At 41.7% G+C, this 20,383-nt stretch overlaps 1 protein-coding gene across 7 annotated transcripts in view; it reads right to left on the reverse strand.

The window, feature by feature from the left end:
• Nucleotides 1-20,383, reverse strand: part of FHOD3 (formin homology 2 domain containing 3) — a 445,553-nt gene that overhangs the window by 82,838 nt on the left and 342,332 nt on the right. For all 7 annotated transcript variants that reach the window (XM_036095752.2, XM_036095751.2, XM_036095756.2 and 4 more), the window contains 2 exons: nt 8,761-8,895; nt 4,241-4,291 (listed from right to left, as the gene is read on the reverse strand). In XM_036095752.2, the coding sequence (XP_035951645.1) occupies nt 4,241-4,291; nt 8,761-8,895 (186 nt within the window). The remainder of the gene's footprint in view (nt 1-4,240; nt 4,292-8,760; nt 8,896-20,383) is intronic.

The raw sequence follows: 20,383 nt of genomic DNA on the forward strand, positions 1-20,383 counted from the left end.
CTTCATTTCAGGTGGCCCAGTCCTGGATCTGGCCCCTCCACACCCCTACCTGCGGGCAGCCAGACTAGCAGGGATGTGGGATTCACCCCACTTCCCAGGGGATGCCAGGGGTTGTTCATCCAGAGTCTGGATAGTTATGACTCAAAGGTTTCCTGCACATCCTCTGCCTCATAGATGTCATCCATAGAGGATCCAGAGGACATGGGAAGAGTCAAGGATTTAATGTGAATTCTTCTGAGGAGGCTTATCTGGTAGACAAAAATGGCAGGGCCTGGGGGCTTGTTTGATGGGTATCAAGTTTCAGTTTTACAAGACGAAATGAGTTCTGGAGATGGTCACACAACAATGTGACCATACCTACCAATACTGAATTGTACGCTTAAAATGGTTAAAATGGTAAATTTGACACTATGTGTATTTTGCCACAATCAAGACTTTTATTTTTATTTATTTTTTTTTAGAGAGAGAGTGCGCACATGTGCATGCAAGTGGGGGCGGGGGGGGGCACAGAGGGAGAGGGAGAGAGAGAGAATCTTAAGCAGGCTCCACACCCAACATGGACCCTCACGACCCTGAGATCATGACCTGAGCCGAAACCAAGAGTCGGACGCTTAACAGACTGAGCCACCCAGGTGCCCCCCCCACAATTAAAGACATTTAAAAAATGGCAGGGATGGGGTGGGGGCACCGAGGTCAAGAGTGACTAAATCAGGGGTGCCTGGGTGGCTCAGTCCTTAAGCATCTGCCTTCGGCTCAGGTCATGTTCCCAGGGTCCTGGGATCGAGCCCCGCATTGGGCTCCCTGCTTGCCGGGAAGCCTGCTTCTCCCTCTCCCACTCCCCCTGCTGTGTTCCCTCTCTCGCTGTGTCTCAGTCAAATAAACAAATAAAAAGTGACTAAATCTTTGTGGAAGAGCAGGGTCAGTGTCCATGTGCAATGGGCCAGAGTGCCTGGGAAGGGCTAAGCCACCTGGCGTTAACTGCCGTACAGCTTCGCAACCTCCCCTGGCCCATGTCGACCTCTGGCAGCCCCTGCAGAAGCAGCTCGCCCTAGGTGACCACCTTCCCTTACAGACACACTGAGCGCCCTGAGAGGCCCAACAGTACCTGATCCCAGGAGCCCAGCAGCCCCTGAGAGGACGATCGTATGTCCCTATGGCTTTACCCGATAGACTCGAAGATTCCTGTGTGCAAAGCCCTGGGTTTTCCATCCATAGACCACAGCCTCAAGGAAAGACTTTTCACCTTTCCCACTTTCATCTAAACATCTCTGCCTGTATCTTTTATTCATTCATCTTTTCATTATTTATTGAACATTTGTTGAGTGCCTGTCATGTGCTAAGAGCTGCCGTAGGTACTAGAGATTTCATAATAAACAAGAAAACCCCCACCCTCGTGGAGCTCACAGTTCAGTGGGAAAGATAGGCAAACAAACCTTAGGAATGAATTCACACATCCGCCAAGGTCATGGGCTGCAGGGGCTGGTAGACAGTCGAGGGAACATATATAGGGCCCTATAGAAACTGCTTGACTTGAAATTAACCCAAACCCACTTACTGATGACTTTTCCCGCCACTCTCCTACTTATGAACTCTCCCTTACATTAAACCGAAATCTGGCTCCTTCTAAGTTCTACTCTGTCCTCAGACGTGCTAAGCAATGCTCAGAATCCTCTCTTACTGCTTCACTCATCACTTTTATGCATCATTTCTCTAATCCTAGCCCAGTCCTGACCTTCCCCTTGCACTCTGTTCCCATAACCCCCACTTGTCATAGGCATTTCCTATGCCATCCTCCTTAGACGAATCCCTGCCCCAACCTCACCCCAACATATGCTCAGCCTGGATCTCATTCCTTCTTATTCCCTTAAAAAGATTATTTGTGAATATCATTTAATCATGATCAGATAAAGTCTTTCTCCTAATACTTAAAAAAAAAAAAAAGAAATCAGAAGTAGCACCTGAACAGAATCTTACTCTGGGTCTGCACCATTGTCAATAAAATAGTTTGCCTGAGATTATGGAATAATAGGAAATAAATCAAAATAAAATCAAATGTGCCTGGATGGCTATTACACCTCAAAATAGCAAAACCACATTCACCTTGTTATACTATAAACCTCAGAAAACCCTCTGCGGTGACTCTGGCCATGTTAGTCTCTGAGTCATTGCATTTAGAGTAAGAGACATGGGACCCAACAAACACACCTGGCTCTACCAAGAGTTACTAGGGGCTCCTGAGTGTCACAGTTGGTTAAATATCTAACTCTTGGTTTCAGTAGTGACCTCAGGGTCATGAGACTGAGCCCCCTGTGGGGCTTTGCACTCAGTGGGGATTCTGCTTAAGTTTCTCTCTCTCTTTCCCTCTGCCCTTCCCCCTTCTCTCTCAAATAAATAAATGTTAAAAAAAAAAACAACAACTTTCTACATGGAGTCCTCTTCCTTATTTCTAAATCTCCTTCCACCTCTGATCTCCAGTTTCCCCATCCATTTCTGAATCCCATTATACTTGGAAATTTTATCTTTTCCTGGTCTACCAGAAAGCCCCAACAGCTTTCCAAACAGGGACAAAAGTTTATATCCCTCTCACCCTGCTTCACCAGGTAACTCAAGAAGCAAACTAACCAAGAAAAGTGACTGGTCCAAGCCAAAGGGAAATTCTTGGCTGCTTCCATAACCCTCCATGTAAGCAGAGATGGGGCCCACGTGAGGCCATGGAGAGCTCACTCCTGTACCAGCGAAGAAGGCCCAGGCAGATGGGTGGCATGGGGCAAGGACTGATGTCAGAACAAGAGGAGCCAGGAGACGAGTGGCAAACACCCCTCTGTACAGGTTTTCCAGGCATACGTGATGCTGTGCTTTGCTATCCAGAAAGAAGGAGCCTTCAATCGTTTGGGGAAATTCTGAGGTCTGAGCCAGTACAGGCCTTCATATCTCCCCAGAAGCTTTCAGCCTTGCTTGTGCTGATATAACCTGACAGTCAAGCTGTCAAAAGCTCAAAAAAAATGCAGAATCTGGAGGGAAAGCTAAAAAATAAAATAAAATTTGGTTTCTTAAGCCTGGGCATGAAGGTGACAGCATTTTTAGTAAAAGTCTATGTCCTCCAATGTCAAAAATGGGTATGAATTAGAAAAATAGAATTTTCTTGTTTCTTTCGCTCTAAATTTGCTGGCCACAACTGGTTATTATGATGGCAATAATCTAATAAAACACTGGAATTAAAGCAATGCCATAGTTTTGTTTATAAGTCTGACCTAAGCATCTAATTGTTTAATTGGTCACAGGCAGACTCCACTCTTCCCTGCCCTCAGACTGTCTTGAACTATTTAGCTGAAGGTGTCTAAGAAAATTCAGCAAAATTCCACTTATTGGCATAGTTCACAGATTGTGAGGTTCCCAACTGGCTCTAGTATGAAATCAGCCTTTTCATTGCTCCATGTACTATTGCCATCTGGTGGTAGAGGGAATTGCTACAGGGTCAAAACTTGTCCTTTGCTGGTTGACTCCTAAAACAGTTTCTTTTGCTTATCTTAGTTTATCAGACATTGAATACATTCACTTTGGATATTTTAGTAGGATTCAAAGCATGGTACCATTGAAAAAACAAAAGAGTTTAGAGCTTAATATTTTAAGTAAGGCTGTGGGTTCATTTGCTCATTTATTCCATATATCCTTCCTAAGTACCTGCTATGCGCCAAGCACTTGGAGGGCATTGGGACAACAAGGAAACTGAGACATGGTTCCTGCCATCTAGGAACTGAGAACAGTTCAGTAGGGAGACAGGCAAGTGGTCAAACATATCCTGCAAGAGTCTCAGGAATGTTTGGCACTTCAGTCAGCGCCTGGAATAGTATGCACATTCAAATATTTGTTAAAGGAATGCTGAATGAGTGACCTGGGAGCACACAGTAGGGACACCTACCCCAAGCTCAGTGGTGGTGGCGCAGGGTATTTAAAATATGTACCATATGTCAATATGCTAAACTAATGTGCTCACGTGGAGAGGAGTCTGGAGGAACAGACATATATTTCACACTATGATGGCACCCATACAAAATCTGTACTTTCTTGGAAAATTTAGATAACTAAGACACTCTATTCCACAAAATACCAGTTACCCAAAGTCTTAGATGTCTTAAGTGAGGCTATTTATTTTAATTAACACAGTCTCGTTAGCATGCTTGGTTAGGAATGCAAAGTCAAGTGACATTTGCTTATAATGGGAAAGAAGAAATATACAAACCTTTCTTCTCTTGCTTGTCTTTGCTCCTCTCTTTTGTCTAAATACTCTCGGCTAATGGAAATATGCAGGAGAAAGAAAATAGGGAAGGAAAATAACAGAATTAGATGCTCATGAAATTGCCAAGACATTACTGACAGTGTATCATGAAAGACTTTATTGCCTCAGAAGTGGAAAGTGGTTGTGTTGGATTTTTAAAAAAACAACAACAAATACAAAGGCTACATTTTAAAAGTACTAAATATAACGGATTTCCTATAAAATCACAGGGATGAGAACATGGGAGACTACAATTAAAGAAAGAAGAATTTAGGTATATGGGGGAGAGGGGAGAAGAAAAAACTTTTTAAAATGTCAAACAAATAACATATGGCAATTGCAAGCAAGCAACAGCTTTCAGAGACTATTAACACCTAATCAAATTCTGGTAGGCTCCACAACTTTCATCTCAAGAATTAAATATGGGTGTGTCCAGGCATCTTGGCCATTTTGTGTGGCACTCTACAGTTTGGACATTCATCCCACAGTGCAGGATTCTTTCTCTTCACCCTTCACGTTCCCAGTTTCTATGCAGGGATCATGGGAAGCTCTTACTTTGTACATTTTCTTGTTTGCACTCACAAAATGCCAAACTTCGTCCAATTTTAATGTCTGTTGTTCTGCTCCGGCTGATGAGATTCCAGCTTGAATCTAAGTTTAAGACTTAAGATCAGGGGCGCCTGGGTGGCTCAGTCGTTAAGCGTCTGCCTTCGGCTCAGGTCATGATCACAGGGTCCTGGGATCGAGCCCCACATCGGGCTCCCTGCTCAGCCAGGAGCCTGCTTCTCCCTCTCCCACTCCCCCTGCTTGTGTTCCCTCTCTCACTGTCTCTCTCTCTCTGTGTCAAATAAATAAATAAGAATTAAAAAAAAAAAAAAGACTTAAGATCAGCCACTTCTCAGTGGACCACTTATTTTCTTGAAAAATTATGACTTCATGGTTTTCTACACCAGATCTCACAATGTAGTTAAGTATTCTACCCCTCCATGCACTGGTAACAGGATATGAAGGGACAGTAAGTCAGAGCAATTAAAGCAGGAGAAGGAGAAAACTCAGCAAAGGCCCGGATTTGTTATCATTTATAAGCACCTGTCCTCATCACTTTCCACATTAGAACCCAGGAAGCTTAAGATCATATTCAACAAAAATAACAACAGATAAGGATGTCCCATAACCCAGGAAGCTTAAGATCGTATTCAACAAAAATAACAGATAAGGATGCTTTGTAAGGGAAAAAGCACAAGAAGACTGAGTAACTTAATAAAATGGCTGAAGAAAGGTCAGCCATTTGGGTAATCCCAGGGACTACTTGATAAAGTTTTTCCTATTTCCTTTTTTGAATTGCTTTTCATTCACATCCTAAGACTTTCAGGATGGAACTACAGTCATCATAATTAATAGCTGTATGTAGTCTGTCCTGATGATCAACATTCCTTCTTGGACAGAGTTGTTTTGCCAGGATCTCTCTGTGTCTTAAATGAGAAGTGAGACCCACTTGGGACCAAGAGCAAATAGTGGATAGTTACGAGTACAGTCTCTGCCTACATACATACATACAGACAGGCAGACAGCTTAATATATAGTACAATGCACTCTTGTCCTGGTCTTCTGGGACTCAACTATATGAGTGCAAGGCATTCTGTTATTGTTCTATAGGTCCCTGAGAGACTGTACATTTCTTCTAATGTTTTGCTTCATTTTTTGGATCGGATAATATTTCTATTGTTATATCTTCCAGTTTAATGACCCTTTCTTCTCTCATCTCCATTCTGCTATTGAACCCATCCAATGAATTTTTCATTTTGATTACTGTATTCCTCAGTTCTATAAGTATTTCCATTTGGTTCTTCTTTATAGCTTCTATTTCTTTACAGAGACTTATATTTTCATTAGTTTCAAAAGTATTTGCTTTTACAATCTTAGAACATGTTTATAGTAGCTGCTTTAGTCTTTGTCTGATAATGACATCTATGTCCTTTTGCAGTTAGAGTCTTTTGATTCTCTTTTTCCTTTAAGATTCTCCTGTTTTTTTGTGTGTGTGACAAGTTACTTTGGATTGCATTGAGAACATTTTAAATATTTTGAAAGGACACTCTGGGTCTTCCTTGAATTCTATGAAGAATCTTGTTTTGCTTTAGCAGGCAGTCAACTAGGTTAGGTTCAGCCTGCAAGTTCTGACTGCCTTCTGATATTGGTTCTGATATTAGCTCAGTTTTCAAATATTTTTAATTTTCTCCAAATCAAGCCCTTGTGTGCACCCATCCAGTGGCCAGTCTGGGACACTCTGTATTTAGTTCTCAAAGTCTGTGATGTAGTTTAGGGTTTAAGCTACATGTGCACAACTGGAGATGAGCGAGGAGTGCTCTCTTGATTTTTCTACTCTTTGTGGCCTTCCTATAATTTTCTGGCTTCCCTGGGTCTCCCTTCCTGCTCCTCTAGCCAGAAAGCTTGAGCTTTATCTTCTATGTTCTGCTGCTACTTTCAGTAACTCCATCTGCACCCATCTGCAGTGTGCCAGAAGGACACAGAGAAAAGAAATGGTGATTTCCCTAGCGCTCTTGGAGTCATAGTTCCTCTGGTCAGAGGAAGGTTCCCCTCAGAATTTTAGGCACCTGTGGACACTGCTGCCATCATCGTGCTTCTGTAACAATATAGCTTCAAGGCTGGGGTAGGAAAAAAGGGGGAAAATATGAAAAAACAAGACATTTCTCCAGTCTGACTCTTAGGACCTCCGTTTGTTGCTCCTTGGTCCAGAAAGAGAGGCTCTCTCTTAGTTCACACTTAGTATGTGCTTCTGGGTTCTGGGGTACCTCTGAGGACACACCAGGTGATAGTGGAGGAAGAGAAGGGTATGCTCTCACTGGCTTGGAACTTAGAAGACTAGCCTCTGTCCCCAGTTCACCTGCTCCCTTTTACAGTTTGGAATTTTCAGAGCTCCACACATTCTGTCCATAATTTCTGATTGCATTCAGTGATGAAGTAGAAAAGACAGGAGGGAGTATACATATTCCATCTTCACCCAAACTGGCACCCAGTTTTAATAGGTTTTTCCAACAAAATCTTTATATATGTAGACGAATCTCTGAATCTTCCAAGTGTTTCTGTCAGATTCTCTGTTTCTACTTGGTAGCAAAATATGCAAATCTCTCAGAAAGCCCTGCTCAGGAAGGATTTAACCTGTTCCAGTGGTTTTACAAATGGTCTTTCCAGAAGCGACAACTTCCAAAGTTACCTCATGAGAAATAGTGTATTCAGGTGTGGCATTTCCATGTATAATTTGGGAAAAGTCTGACAGCTCAGGGTATGCCATGCGATCACAGTGGAGGAATGATGTTGGTTTACTTCACGCAGGCCATTAACCCAGCCTTACAAAAGCCAGGATTCGCACTTCACCCAAGACTTGGGAGATTTGTTTCCATGTAATAGAGTTACAGTTAAGGCAACTTCATAACTCTGCTTATATTTTGACCATCTCTACAATTACACATACTCTCCTGGGTTCTGAAAAAACATTATTGAAACTGTAAATCCTCCCTGACAATGTTTTATACTCTTTGTGGGTTTAAACGGGAGTGGGTTTAAAGGGAATACTGTTTGCCAAAGAAATTGAACTGAGGAAACAGGAAGTGAAGATGGGGTGAGAAAAGAAAACAAGAAAGAACATAGAAGGTCTAGGAGCGATGACTGGGAAGATGACAAAGGGGGAGATTAGGAGGAGGAGAGGAAGCAGGGAAAGGAAGAGTAGAAGGAATGAAATGTGTAAAGAAAGACTCAGCAGGTGTCCATAAAGCACCACACAGCACGAAGCTCAGGGGAGAGAAGTGGAAGGAGGTCGACCAGGAGGCTGGGGGAGAACAGGTGCACAGGCTGGAGCTGGAGGAGAAACAGAGCAATGCTGGATTCAGCGGGACAGACAGGCCGTGACAGGAACACAGCCTCAGAGCTGGATGGAGACCAAAGAGATCAGTGGGATAATGGGCTGGGAGTAATCGTCAGAATGCCTTTCTCCTCCATAGGAGGAGAGATTATTGTTCAAAAAAATATACTGAAAATTGCTACAGGGAGCAAAGAAACAAACCAGAAAGTGAAAAAAGCATTTTCTTTTGGCATCCAATAGAATATGAATAAAACATGAGTAGCTTTAGGGGGAAATGACAAATTAAGTTAAGACAATTAGGCTCTCAGTCTTCAGGAAGGCCTGGATAAGACCATTTCAGATAACAGAGGACCCTAAAATACACAAGTTCCTAATTGTATTTGGCTGGCTTTCTGTGCTTCCTGCCATATGGTTAGAGGAAAAAGGCCATAACAAGCCAGAGCTAGCCCATCTCAGGAATGTCTTGCTGTTCCTTAAAAACAGAGGCAGAATCTAAAGCAAACATATTCCTACCTAACCCCTCAGACCAGTATTAATCAAATAGAGCAGGAAGGTATGTGCTTTAATTTTCAATTTGTTATTTACAAAATCTTGAAATTCCTCTTACTTGAATTTGTTCCTTTCTTCCCGTTCTATTCTCTGCAGCCTTTCTTCTCTCTCCTGCCGCCGCCGCGCTCTCTCTGCTGCCCATGACTCTTGGTGCTGTCTTAAGGGCGAGGTGAGAAGGCCACTCAGTGATGACCTAAAGACACAGAGTTTGGGCTTTAGTGGAGTGGTCTGTGATGAAAAGTACCCAAGTAGGAACCAGCCAGATTGCAGTTAGAACTGAGCGTCTGGTCCACTGGTACCTAGGGATTGCTGGGGGAAAATAACTGAGTGTCTCAGGATCTTCATCTGTAGATGGAGGTAAGTAACACACTTCATGTGCTGGAAGGGCAAGAAGGTGGTAATGTGTATAAAGTACTAAGAACCATGCTTGGCATACAAGCAGTCATCAATAATGGTGCTGTTATTACCCAAAAGAATTCCAGTAATATGCATAACATAAATACAGGTTCATCCTCACTCTCCCCCTCCCTTTCTCCCTCTTTATAGAGATACACACACATTTTAAATTTATCTACAGAAAGATTATATAGAATCAACATTCAATCTAAAATTGTTTTCTTACTCAGCCATCAATAAAAAAAATGAAATCTTACCATTTGCAATGACATGGATGGAACTAGAGGGTATTATGCTAAGCGAAGTAAGTCAGTCAGAGAAAGACAATTATCATATGGTCTCACTCATATGTGGAATTTAAGAAACAAAACAGAGGATCATAGGGGAAAGGAGGGAAAAATAAAATAGGACAAAATCAGAGAGGGAGACAAACCATAAGAGACTCTTAACTATAGGAAGCAAACTGAGGGTTGCTAAAGGGGAGGGGGTGGGCGGATGGGGTAACTGGGTGATGGGAATTAATTACATGATGTAATGAGCACTAGGTGTTATATACAACTGATGAATCACTGACCTCTACCTCTGAAACCAATAATACATTATATGTTAATTGAATTTAAATAAAATAAAATAAAAATAAATCTATCTTTAGGAAAAAAACTTTTCTATTTTATATATGCTAAAAATATTTTACTGTACACCAGATTCTCAATATACCCCTTCAAAATAATTGTGTCATCTTAAAACAGGTGTTGGGATAATAGGTGAAGAAAAAAAGACACAGCAATGGTCTGAAATCTGATTGGAATTAAGGAAATTTCATTCTATGTCAAGAAGCATCCAAGAACATACAGCATGTTCAAAGGACTTCACTCATGGTGATACCACACAATCTGGACTGTCCACTTAAGGTGGCATCATGGGGACAGCCAGCTGTGGGAGGCCTCAGTGAGGGATCACAGGGGTGGATATCACAGGAAATGTTAAGTCAGGAGAATGGGTGGGAAAAGGGAAAATTATGTAAGCACGTGAACAATAAGGAAGGGAGTTTGTTGGGAAGAGGAGTCTGTCGGACCTCTGGGGAATAACAAAACAAATCTGTATGGACAAGGAGGCCTTAATTTATTGAAAAAAAAAAATTCCAAAACTAAGATATAACTATTTCTGAAATATTGGTTGGGTGAAATCGTACTGGAATTCAGTGAAAATATGCCTGCCTAGTGGGGAACACAAGGTTCCTTAGTGCAGGAGAAAGAGGACTCTGGTATCGCTCACATTCTGCCGTAAGTCCCACAGCCATTCTCCCTAGAAAAGTGGGGCTGCCTCTGGCTCTCGTTCAGAAGTGGCAGAAGTAGAAGGAAGAAACTGCCATTCCTGGTAGCTCCAGGCTCACTAAGGAGCTACTCCCTCAGCCCTGGACACTCAGGCATGTATAGAATTTGATTTCTCTTTCACATGAATGAAGTACAGACTATCTTGCTTAAGTTGCTCTTATTTTTCTGTTACATGCAGCTAAATCTAAGCCACAAAGTGGACAGGTTTACTATACCTCTCACACAGTGATAATTGTTATGGACATAACAGATTTTTTTCAACTTGATTCATAAGTTTAACATGACAAAGGAACATATACACCCAATGCCCCAAGTTAGAGAAAACATTCTTCTCAAATACACAGAGACTGTCTAAAAACTGACCACCGATCCTGCCACAAAGCTCATAAAGAGACGCCAAAAATTGGTTTCATATGGGCTACCTTCTTAACCACAATGCAACTGAGCTGAAAATAAGATAAAATTTAAAAATTGATATAATTGGAAAATTGTAAACACTGCTAAATAACTCAGGCCAAAGAAGAAAGGTATAGAAAATTGGAAAATATTCAAAGGGTACTATAATGAAAAAGCTATCGGATGCTTCTACGGTAGTACTTAGAAGGAGATTTATTGCCTGCAGTGTTTATAGTAGAAAAGAAATTAACTCAATAATCTGAAAAGCAACAGTAGAATAAATTCAAAGAAGGTAAAAGAAAGGAAATAAAGGTATGAATGAAATAGAGAAATCAAGATATATAGAGAAAATCAACAAAATCAAAGCTGATTTATAATTTTTAAAAATAATAATATTCTGTCAAAATTGTTCAAGAAAAAAAGCTACAAATAAGCAATATTCAAAAATGGTACATAGATACAACAATATTACGAGAGACAAAATTACGAGAAAATGAGGAGAAATTTTTATGACCATACATTTGGAAACTTTGAAGAAATGGACAATTTTCTAAAAATAACTTACCAAACCTGACTAAGAGATAGATATTTTAGAAAGCCCTATTAACCTTAAGAAATTGAACCAATTTGTTACAGATATATCCAGACACACCAAAATGAAACAACCCCCCCAACAAGTCTCAGATTTTTAAAGGTATTTTCTATAAAATAATCAAAGAAGTGCTCATTTTAATCATATACAGAGTTTCAGAGAATATAAAAAGCTCCCCAGCTCATGTTATGTGATTACTAATACTCTGACACAAAACCCAAACAAGAACAGTATGAAGACAGAAACTTATATACTGACTGCAAATATAAACACCACTGCAAGATCTAAAATAAAATCACGTTTTGTTTGTCCAATGAATGCAAGGATGTTTAAGATGAAAATATCAATGACTGTAATTTACCACATTAATTAGATATAGGAGAAAAGCCATGACTACCTCTGTAGATGCAGAAAAAGCTTTAAATGCAATACTCATTTGTTATTAAACAACAACAACAACAACAACTTCAGCAAGCATAGGATTGGAGAGCACTGTCTTAACCTGACAATGGGTATTTAGCAAACAAATTTTTTTTAAAACTATGGTAAACATTACTCAATGCTGGAACATTAAGAGCATCTTAATGTTAGAATTGATCAATCAGTGGGGAAATGATGGACTATTTAACAATTGCACTATTAGCCACATAAAGCAAAATACAATTAGGCCTTCCACATACCGAACACAAAAATAAATCCTAGGAGTTTAAGTGGAAAATGTAAAAAGCAAAACTTTGCAATGTTTAGGTCTCAGGAAAGAACTTTTATACCAGAAACCAAAGAGGGCAATTAAACAGGAAAAACTTGATACATTAACATTTAAAATTTGTATGCATTTATTTAAGAACAAAGAGAAGCCACCACCTAGGAAGAGCTACTTGTAATACAGATAAACCACAAAGGATTAGTATATGTACCACAAAAAGAACCACTCCACATTAGAAAAAAAGAAACCACTCAGTGGAAAAATGAGCAAAAGATAATGGACATTTTGCTGAAGAAGAAAATTAAATGGCCAATAAATATACAAATGATGCACTAGAAATGAGGGAAAAAGAATGCAAATTAAACCCATAGTGATGTATTGTTTCAGAGGTCTCAGATTGCAGATTGACAAAAACTAATGCCTAATGACCTGAAGCACTGGTACAGAACAAGACAAGAACTCTCTTATGTTGCTTCTGGGAGTCTAAGTTGATATAATCATTTTGGAGAAGCACTTAATACATTTGAAGATGTGCACATCCTACCACCCAGCAATTCCACTTTCAGATTTATACTAGAGAGCAACTTTTGCATGCTAAAGATGGCCAATACATACAAGAATACTACGTGTTACACTGTTTTGTGTTGTTAATGTTTAATGATTAGAAATATCTATATAGAAAAACAAAAATATAGTATATTTTTACAAAGAAATACCTTATACCTGTGAAAAACGAATAGAGTGAAATGGACTAACATGGGTGATTCTCAAAAGCACAATTTATTTACAATGAAAAGTAGTTTGAAGAATATGAATAGTATGCTATTATTTCTGTGAAGTTTAAATATATGCAAAGCAAAATCATACACTATTTAGGGATATGTTTATATTTAGCAAAAATATAGTAACATGTATGGAAATGATAAAAACCAATTTCAGGTGGTCATCACTGGGGAAGAAAAAAATCAAAGGGACAGGCTTCAATTTTATATACAATGTTCTTTATAGCTCTCTATAACTTTCTGTCATTATCTAAAATCTTCTGTAAGCCTGGAATATGTTTTTTGAAGTCAGTCTTTTGCTCTTTAAGAATCAAAAGTACTTCTCTTTTAATATCAAGTATCTTTGAAGCTCCAAGCTAGCTGAACATCAAAAGTTAAGTCTAGTTCCAGAATTTTATTTATAAGATTTTACTTATTTACTTAAGAGCGAGCGAGAGAGAGAGCACAAGTGGGGGAGAGGAAGAAGCAGGTTCCCTGCTGAGCAAGTAGCCCAGCGTGGGGCTCCATCCCAGGACCCTGGGATCATGACCTGAGCCGAAGGCAGATGCTTAACGACTGAGCCACCCAGGTGCCCCTAGTTCCAGAATTTTAAAACAAAAAATAAGGTACTCTACACAGGAGAATTATTTTAGGGACTGTTCCTCCCCTATATGGGGGATTTGAATCCAGCACAGCTTCCCAGCCTGCCCTGTGTGGTTAGTCTCTTTAAGCCCTAGCAGCTTTACCTTCTGAGATCTCTTTTCAGAGGTAAGAGACAGGAGCCAACTTGGTGGTCTGTGCTCTTGGGTGAAGAGCAAGATAAGGACCTTGCCATTCGCCTTACACTTCTGCCTTTAGTTTGTTCTTCTAAACGTTTCTGCTTACTTTAGGAAAAACTTAATACATAAACTTACTGATGGGCCATTAATGGCTATGCTAATGAAGCCACAGTGAAGCTTCTCTATATGGTACATAACATCATTTCCTTATATAAACTATGAACATTAGAGCCTGTATAAAATTAAAGTAGTATGAGGGCGCCTGGGTGGCTCAGTCGGTTAAGCGGCTGCCTTCTGCTCGGGTCATGATCCTGGGGTCCTGGGATCGAGCCCCACGTCCGGCTCCCTGCTCAGCGGAGAGCCTGCTTCTCCCTCTCCTTCTGCCTGCCACTCTGCCTACTTGTGCTCTCTATCTCTCTGTCAAATAAATAAATAAAATCTTAAAAAAAAAAAAAAATTAAAGTAGTATTAGAACTTGAGAAAGTTAAGGAGGGTCCAGTTTAGTCAAATGGATAGGCCATTCCTTCCTGCAGATTGTGCTCCTGCCCACTTGGACCTTGTAAGAAGCTCTCATATTGACTCTGGTCAGAACACAGCAAACGCTTTGTCAGGCAGCATTAATAATACGTGAAGTCTCCTTCCTTAATAAGTTCAGTTTGGAAAGAACCGAAACGTGAGCTGTTAACTCAAAGCAAAGCAGAATGGTTCCTCTTTTCTGGAAATGAAACAAAATGCCTTGAACAACTCAAGATCCATTCTCTTGAGCACCCTAACGCAGATCCCTGTAGCAGGAAGGGAGCATTAAAAGACTCCTCCTCCCCCCAATGAGCTTTTCTGTCCTAGATGCATATAAGCCACTTCAGTCATACTGGAAACAAAAGACTATAAACATAATATTAATAAATTAATAAAGACCTCCCTAGGTCTCCTGGATAAGCCCAACATGTGAGAACATAAACTGTGGTCCTATAAATCCTGTTTCTGGAAATGCGCTCAACCTATAACATCAATGCTGGAATGCATTCAAACCAGACAAAGGGGAATATCCCAGATCATCCTTAAAAAAAACAAAAAACAAAACAAAACAGAAAAATGAACACCCAAATGCCAAAATTCAGGCTAGCATGGTAAGTTCTTCTCCTTATAAAGACATCTTTAACAGATTTTTATCTTTCATATTAAGTTTTCCAGGAAGAATACCTACAGTGATTGGAAGTTGCTGCGATGTTTAATCTTGGCTGGTCTGAGGGCCAGCTATGGCAAAAAGGAATGAGCACAAGGCTTAGAGAAAACCTGAGCATGGCCCATCATTGAACACCTGTGAGCCTAGTTTACCTGTTTGTAAAATGGTGGTAATACTACTAGCAACTCATGAAGCACCGTAAGGTTAACATGAGAGTTGAGGTAGGCGTTTGCTTAGCACAGCATCTGGGCCATAACGGGTACATGACACATCTCAGTTTATGTGGGGAGCCTAAAATCTCTAAATGTGGTGGGAAAGCCAAGCTGCCATCCCCAAGGCTAGATCTGGAATAGGACCCTGGCAGTTCCCAGGCTGAGAGGCAGGAGTGGGCTGGGGATTTGATCCGAAACTTCCTGCCGCGACTTCCAGCCGGGTGAGTCACCGGGACGGCGAGCCACCCCAGAACACAGCTGGAAAGCTGAAGTCACGTCAGTTACACCCGAGGCAACTGCAACCGAGTGAAGCCACCTAAGAACGCAGGTGGAGCAGAGCCAGAGATTTTGCAATGGAGCGGATGATATACTCTGAGGGAGAGGAATTGCAATATTTAATCTTGGCCATACCAGGCCCCAGGGGCTGCCCCAGACAACCCATCTGGTTAAAGCCTCCCTCGCCAGGATGTCTGAAACAGGAACTCCATTTCACTGAAATGTGGTTGATAATAAGAGTTACCATTTATGGAGACAATAATACTGGGTGGCAATTATTTTATGTGAAATGATTCTTTAAACCCTACGACCTCTTGCATGAAGTTCCATTATTCTCCCCTTTATAGATGAGGAAACGGAGGCCAGAGGAGTCCCATTTGGGATATAGCAGAGCTGGGCATGTAAATAAGTCCGTTAGGCCAGAGCCCCAGTGTTGACCAATGTCTTAGAGAAAGTTCAAGAGGAAGGAATACATTTCATCTCATTTTATGAGGCCAGCAGTACTCCGGTGTACAACCATTTTGGAAGACAGCTTGGCAATTTCTTAAAAAGCTAAACATGCACCTACCATATGACTCAGCTATTTCATTTCTAGGTATTTCACCAAGAGAAATGAAAGCACATTCCCATACCAAGACTTGCAAACAAATGCTCATAGCCACAGTTTGGAAACAACTCAAATGTCCATCGACAGGTCCACAGATAAACTGTGGTCTATTTCTACAACGGAGTACTAGTCAGCAATAAAAAAGAATGAAGTCTTTAAACGTACAACACAATGACTGGATTTTAAAACGGTTATGTTAATTGAAAGACGTCAACCCCTCCCTAAGAGTCCACACAGTGTGATTACGTTTATATAAAACTCTAAAAAATGTAAACTAATCTATAATGACAGAAAGCAGACCCTGGTTGCTTGGGATGGGGAGCGGCAGCTCTAAGCACAGAAGGGCATGAGACAGCGTCTGGGCTGACGGAGATCCGCCGGCACTGTTTCACCCGCACATACGTATGTCGACACTTCTGCTCCACTTTTTTATGTCAATTATACTGCATAAGCTATTTAAACACACACACTCCTTTTGGTAAGTTGGAGTTAAGTAAAAGTCTTATTTGTAAAAGCAGCAGATCTTCAACATTTTTTATTAAAAAAAATAATGATCTCTGGTGATACGGTCACAGAAGTCAAACTAAGGTCACAAATTATCTGGTGTTTGAAATGATCACTTAATTCACAGTAGATAATTTAATATGAAGATATAGAGATCAAAGAATAGTAATAAAATGGCAATTTGACAATGCACAACAGTGAGGTTGTCCTCACAGCCTGGCTGTGAAGTTGGGGGTCACCCGATCTAAGGATCACAGGAGAAGAGAGAACTCCGGGTGATGCCTAGCTATAAAAGGCGTCTGCTTGCCCTGAAGTGAGGAAATGTCTGAATCTTCTTTCACACTTTGGGGCTACATCTCAGCTCGCAAGATGAAATAAATGAGCAAACCCCAGAGGCAGCCCTAAGAAACAGGCAACCTTTCTCCATCATCACTGCTACAATCCCGGAGACCTCTGCTATCAAAGACGGGGACATGGGTTTAAGGCTTCCTTTTGCTTTCCCTTCTCCAGCCTGTCCCATGCTGCTTCAGCACAGGTCCGAGCTTCCCAGACACAGGGGGAAGAGCAGAGCTCGGGCAGCATGCCATGGAGACTGGCCCCACGTGCAGCCTCACGTGACTACGCTCATCACGGGCACGGCATGAGGCCGTTCCTCCAGGCCTAGCTGGTGTCATGCTTCGACCTGTCCTCTGGCCCCTTCTGCAGGCCCTGACCCCAGGCTCATAGCAGTTCTTGCCAGTTCATTCTTACTTTCCACCCTCCTGTCCAAGATCAAATGAGTCTGCCAGCTGGGAGGCCAGCCTTCCTGTCACAGCTCCAGGACCAACCCAATGTGGCTTCATAATTAAACTCTTCTTGCAGCTTCCAAAACATGGATTGCCACTAGAACCTCCTGCATCATGGCTTCCTGGCCTTGCTGGCCCAGACAGAGGTCCATCCTCCCCGTCTTCTATCTTCCTCTCCTCTCCAGCCCAACTTATACCTCCCATGCATGCCTACCCCTTCTCTAAACACCAAATCTCTTCCAAACATAGTTCTCCAGCTCAGGATCTGTTTTGAAGACAGATGTGGACTCACTCTTTTTTTTTTTTTTTTTAATTTTCTTCATTTAAATGGGCTTGCTCATCTCATCATGAGAGCTGGCAAACCTAGGGATAAAATGCAGCAGGTCTTACATTGGTGACTCAGTTTCCCAGACCTCTTACCAGAGGTGTCCCTCACGAGGACCGAACACCTATGCTAGGCTCTCCACTTTGATGGCCTCTAAGCTCTTCTATGAAATTTCATTTTCTTCACAAAATTTACTGCAATGGAAACTCTCTATTTGCTGATGGTTTGCTTATCATCTGTTTCTGCCACTAGAGTGTGAGCCCAATGAAGCCAGGAGCAGGGTCTGAGTAAATCAGTGCTGGATTCCCATGCCGGCATAGGGGGGCACATCATGAGCACTGAATAAAAAATATTTACTGAATGAAATAGAGGGGTCATTATACATGTGTATGAGCATGTGCAGCCCCCAATGGCTAGGTTTCCGGTTGTCACTGGCTACCTTGGTTTTGCACTGGGACCGTACAAATTAGAGAGTGAGAAAGGGTGGGGGGGGGGAGGTTCTGTCTATATATCTTGCTATCTGTCTACACACACATACTCTTTCTCAAATCAACCCAGGAAGAAACTCAGCCTCTCCCATTCTAACAGTAAAGCTTATTTACTTATGGCTGGGCTTTGTGGGAAGCAGTGGGGGGAAAATGGGACAAGGGACCCAGGAGGACATTTTCAGAGTGAGCAATCTCTCCCTCATTCTTACCCTTTTTCACTCTGTAATCTTTGTACAATGCTAGTGCAAAACCACGGTGGCCAATGATAACCAGAAACCAGGTCATCGGGGGCTGACACACTAGGAGCAGGTGCATAGAAGGGGAATGGCATAGGGGCTCAGTGCACAGCACAGGGTAACTGTCTGCTGCTCTGTGCATAGCTGTTCCATCTGCATTTCTCTGAGGAGTGGTATTTACATTTCCTTGTTAGAGATCTCACCTAACTCTAAGTGTTATACACACTGTTCTCACTTCCCAACAGAATTACAATACGTCCCTTGAAGGTTGCTATATTTACCTCTTATAGAAACAAGGATGAGAGAACTGTGTAATTAAAAAAAATCTATTCTAATCCCACTTTCCAAAGGAAGAAAACAGGATTCTGTGAGGTTAAACCTGGCCAGGCATCTGTGCGCCTGTTTATTTGACAAAGAGGTTTGGGGCAGGGCAGCGAACAGGAGGCTGGGGACTCTCATGTGGGAGACACAGAAATGGCTCTGCCCAACAGCAGCGAAGAAGCAGCACTTGTCCTACAGGAGAAGGCAAGGAACGCGAGATCAGCACAGACTGCTTTTTGCCTTGCAAAAAGAAAAACGGTCTCTTTAGAAGTCATGTGAACATGGATCCTATAGAGCATCGTCCTGCTTGTCTTAATGATTTTCCCCAAATCTTATAATAAAATGGCCAGTCTAGAAAAGTTAACCATCTTGATCCCATGGCTTTGTGGGACCCAAGTCCACTACCAGAGACCACTGCAGATTTGTGAACCCCATTTTAGAAACAAAAGGGTAAACGCATAATGATTCAAAGGGCCGAGAGCTGAAATAGAGGTATGTGAATCCACAAAGACGTTACAATTCATTCTGTCTGAGGAAGTCAGAGGAGTTTTATAGGACAGATGTCATCTACATGGCTCTTAGAGGCCAAGAAGGAATCAAGTGAATAAATAAAGGAGAGGCTAGTCAAAGAACAGAGCAAATTTGAAGGAAGGGGCCTCAGGGGAGCCTGGTATGCTCATGGCATCTCCATGGGGTTAAAGCACAGTGAGGATGGGGGACATGATGGCTGATAAAGCTGGGAGGTGCATGCAGGACCCAAATGTGAGAGATCCTATTGGTGATGTTAATCAAGCTGGGCTTCACTGATAGGCAGTGGGAGTCATTCGAGGTTTCTAAGCAGGAAAAGTCACCTGCTCAGATCTACATTTCAGAAGGACATTGATCACTCAATAGCTAGTCCAGGCATGACACAGATCTTGAACTAAATCTCTGGTAGTAGGAATGGTGAGGAGTTGGCTCCAAAACACACGAGGGAGAAAGAGTCTCTAGAGTCTATTTAGGATTCAGAGTCCTCCTGCAGGACAGAGGGCTGATGGTGCCCCAACACCTGGAGTCACCGCATGAAGCTACCATCAGGGAGCCAGACCTACCGCAAACTCACTCAGCCAATGCACCGGCGTTTCTCCCCTCCTGCGCTTTGGGTGTAACACAGTCGATTAATCAGGACCACACTGAGCCTTACAGGAACTCAGTGTAACAAGACTGGGATCAGGAATTAGCGGCAGGCGAGAAGGGAGTCTACATGGTAAAAGGAGAACACAACTTCTTTGACTGGTAGAGACTCAGTCTACATTGGTACCTTTTATTTCCTACTGGCAATTATAGACTGGGTGCCATTAATTGTGATCACATAATAAGGCAATGCCTTTTATCTTATTTTATATGCTATTCAGGATTTTCTCAGTGATGTTCAAGGTTTATTTTTTTTTAAATCTACTTTGATGGGACGCCTGGGTGGCTCGGTTGCTTAAGTGTCTGCCTTGGGCTCAGGTCATGATCCCACAGTCCTGGGATGGAGCCCTGCATCAGGCTCCCTGCTCAGCGGGGAGCCTGCTTCTCCCTCTGGTTATGTTCTCTCTTTCTGACAAATAAATAAAATCTTTTAAAAAATTCTACTTTGACCAATTTAAATTTAAAATTAAAGAAAAAAAAAACCTTTAACTAAAGCCCCAATGGACAGTGGGGCTCTTGACTCCACTAACACATTTTTTAACAAAGTACCATATAGATCAAGTGATGGAACATAGCCAGCAAGTATTTGAGATCCAGAAAAACACAT

This window comes from Halichoerus grypus, chromosome 13 (assembly GCF_964656455.1).
Source record: "Halichoerus grypus chromosome 13, mHalGry1.hap1.1, whole genome shotgun sequence".
Taxonomy (NCBI): domain Eukaryota; kingdom Metazoa; phylum Chordata; class Mammalia; order Carnivora; family Phocidae; genus Halichoerus; species Halichoerus grypus.